Source organism: Buceros rhinoceros, unplaced genomic scaffold (assembly GCF_000710305.1).
Source record: "Buceros rhinoceros silvestris isolate BGI_N320 unplaced genomic scaffold, ASM71030v1 scaffold22052, whole genome shotgun sequence".
Classification (NCBI taxonomy): Eukaryota; Metazoa; Chordata; class Aves; order Bucerotiformes; family Bucerotidae; genus Buceros; species Buceros rhinoceros.
This window is the reverse complement of record NW_010399789.1, coordinates 4,013-4,493: the sequence shown is the minus strand read 5'-3', so window position 1 is coordinate 4,493 and position 481 is coordinate 4,013. Positions and strand designations below refer to the sequence as shown.

The following is a 481-nucleotide window of genomic DNA, read 5'->3' as shown; positions in this document are numbered from 1 at the left end:
TTCCACCACCCTCAGGGTGCTGTTTGCTCCTCTTTGGCCACGGTCTGCAGAAGGCAGAAAAGAAAAGGACAGGGGAACAACGTGACTCGCTGCCGAGGTTCTGGGGCAAGACACTCATCCCTGCCGGAGACCAAGAGTGGCCTGAGTGTGTGGTTAACACAGCGTGGGGAAAGCTTTCAGAGCAAATCCAGCTACAGGACAATTCCAGCACAGGCTGCCGACAAAGTTTATCCGTGTTGCAGCTTCTGATGACACCAATAAGAGTAATTCCAGCAGAGCTTTGGGAACCACCGTCCCCAGAGCTGGCTGCGTTAATGCAGCACACTCGGGAAACCAGGGAAACACAGCAGTTAAACCACAGCCTGGAAGTGGAACCAGGGATGATTGTGCTGCAGGAAGGGAGAAAACCCAGCGTTGGGGCAGAAAAAGACCTCTGAGAAGAGCTGGCTGAAGTGAGGAGGACTATGAAAGGCAGCAGCAG

The 481-nt window shown here is 53.8% G+C and overlaps 1 protein-coding gene across 1 annotated transcript in view; it reads right to left on the bottom strand.

Annotated features, from left to right (window-relative positions):
* The window catches only part of LOC104489463 (Golgi apparatus membrane protein TVP23 homolog B-like), a gene marked incomplete at its 5' end in the record, with an annotated part of 3,867 nt that continues 3,386 nt past the window's right edge, over positions 1-481 (bottom strand). The window contains one exon of the mRNA XM_010131626.1: positions 1-44. Within this exon, the coding sequence (XP_010129928.1) occupies positions 12-44 (33 nt within the window). The remainder of the gene's footprint in view (positions 45-481) is intronic.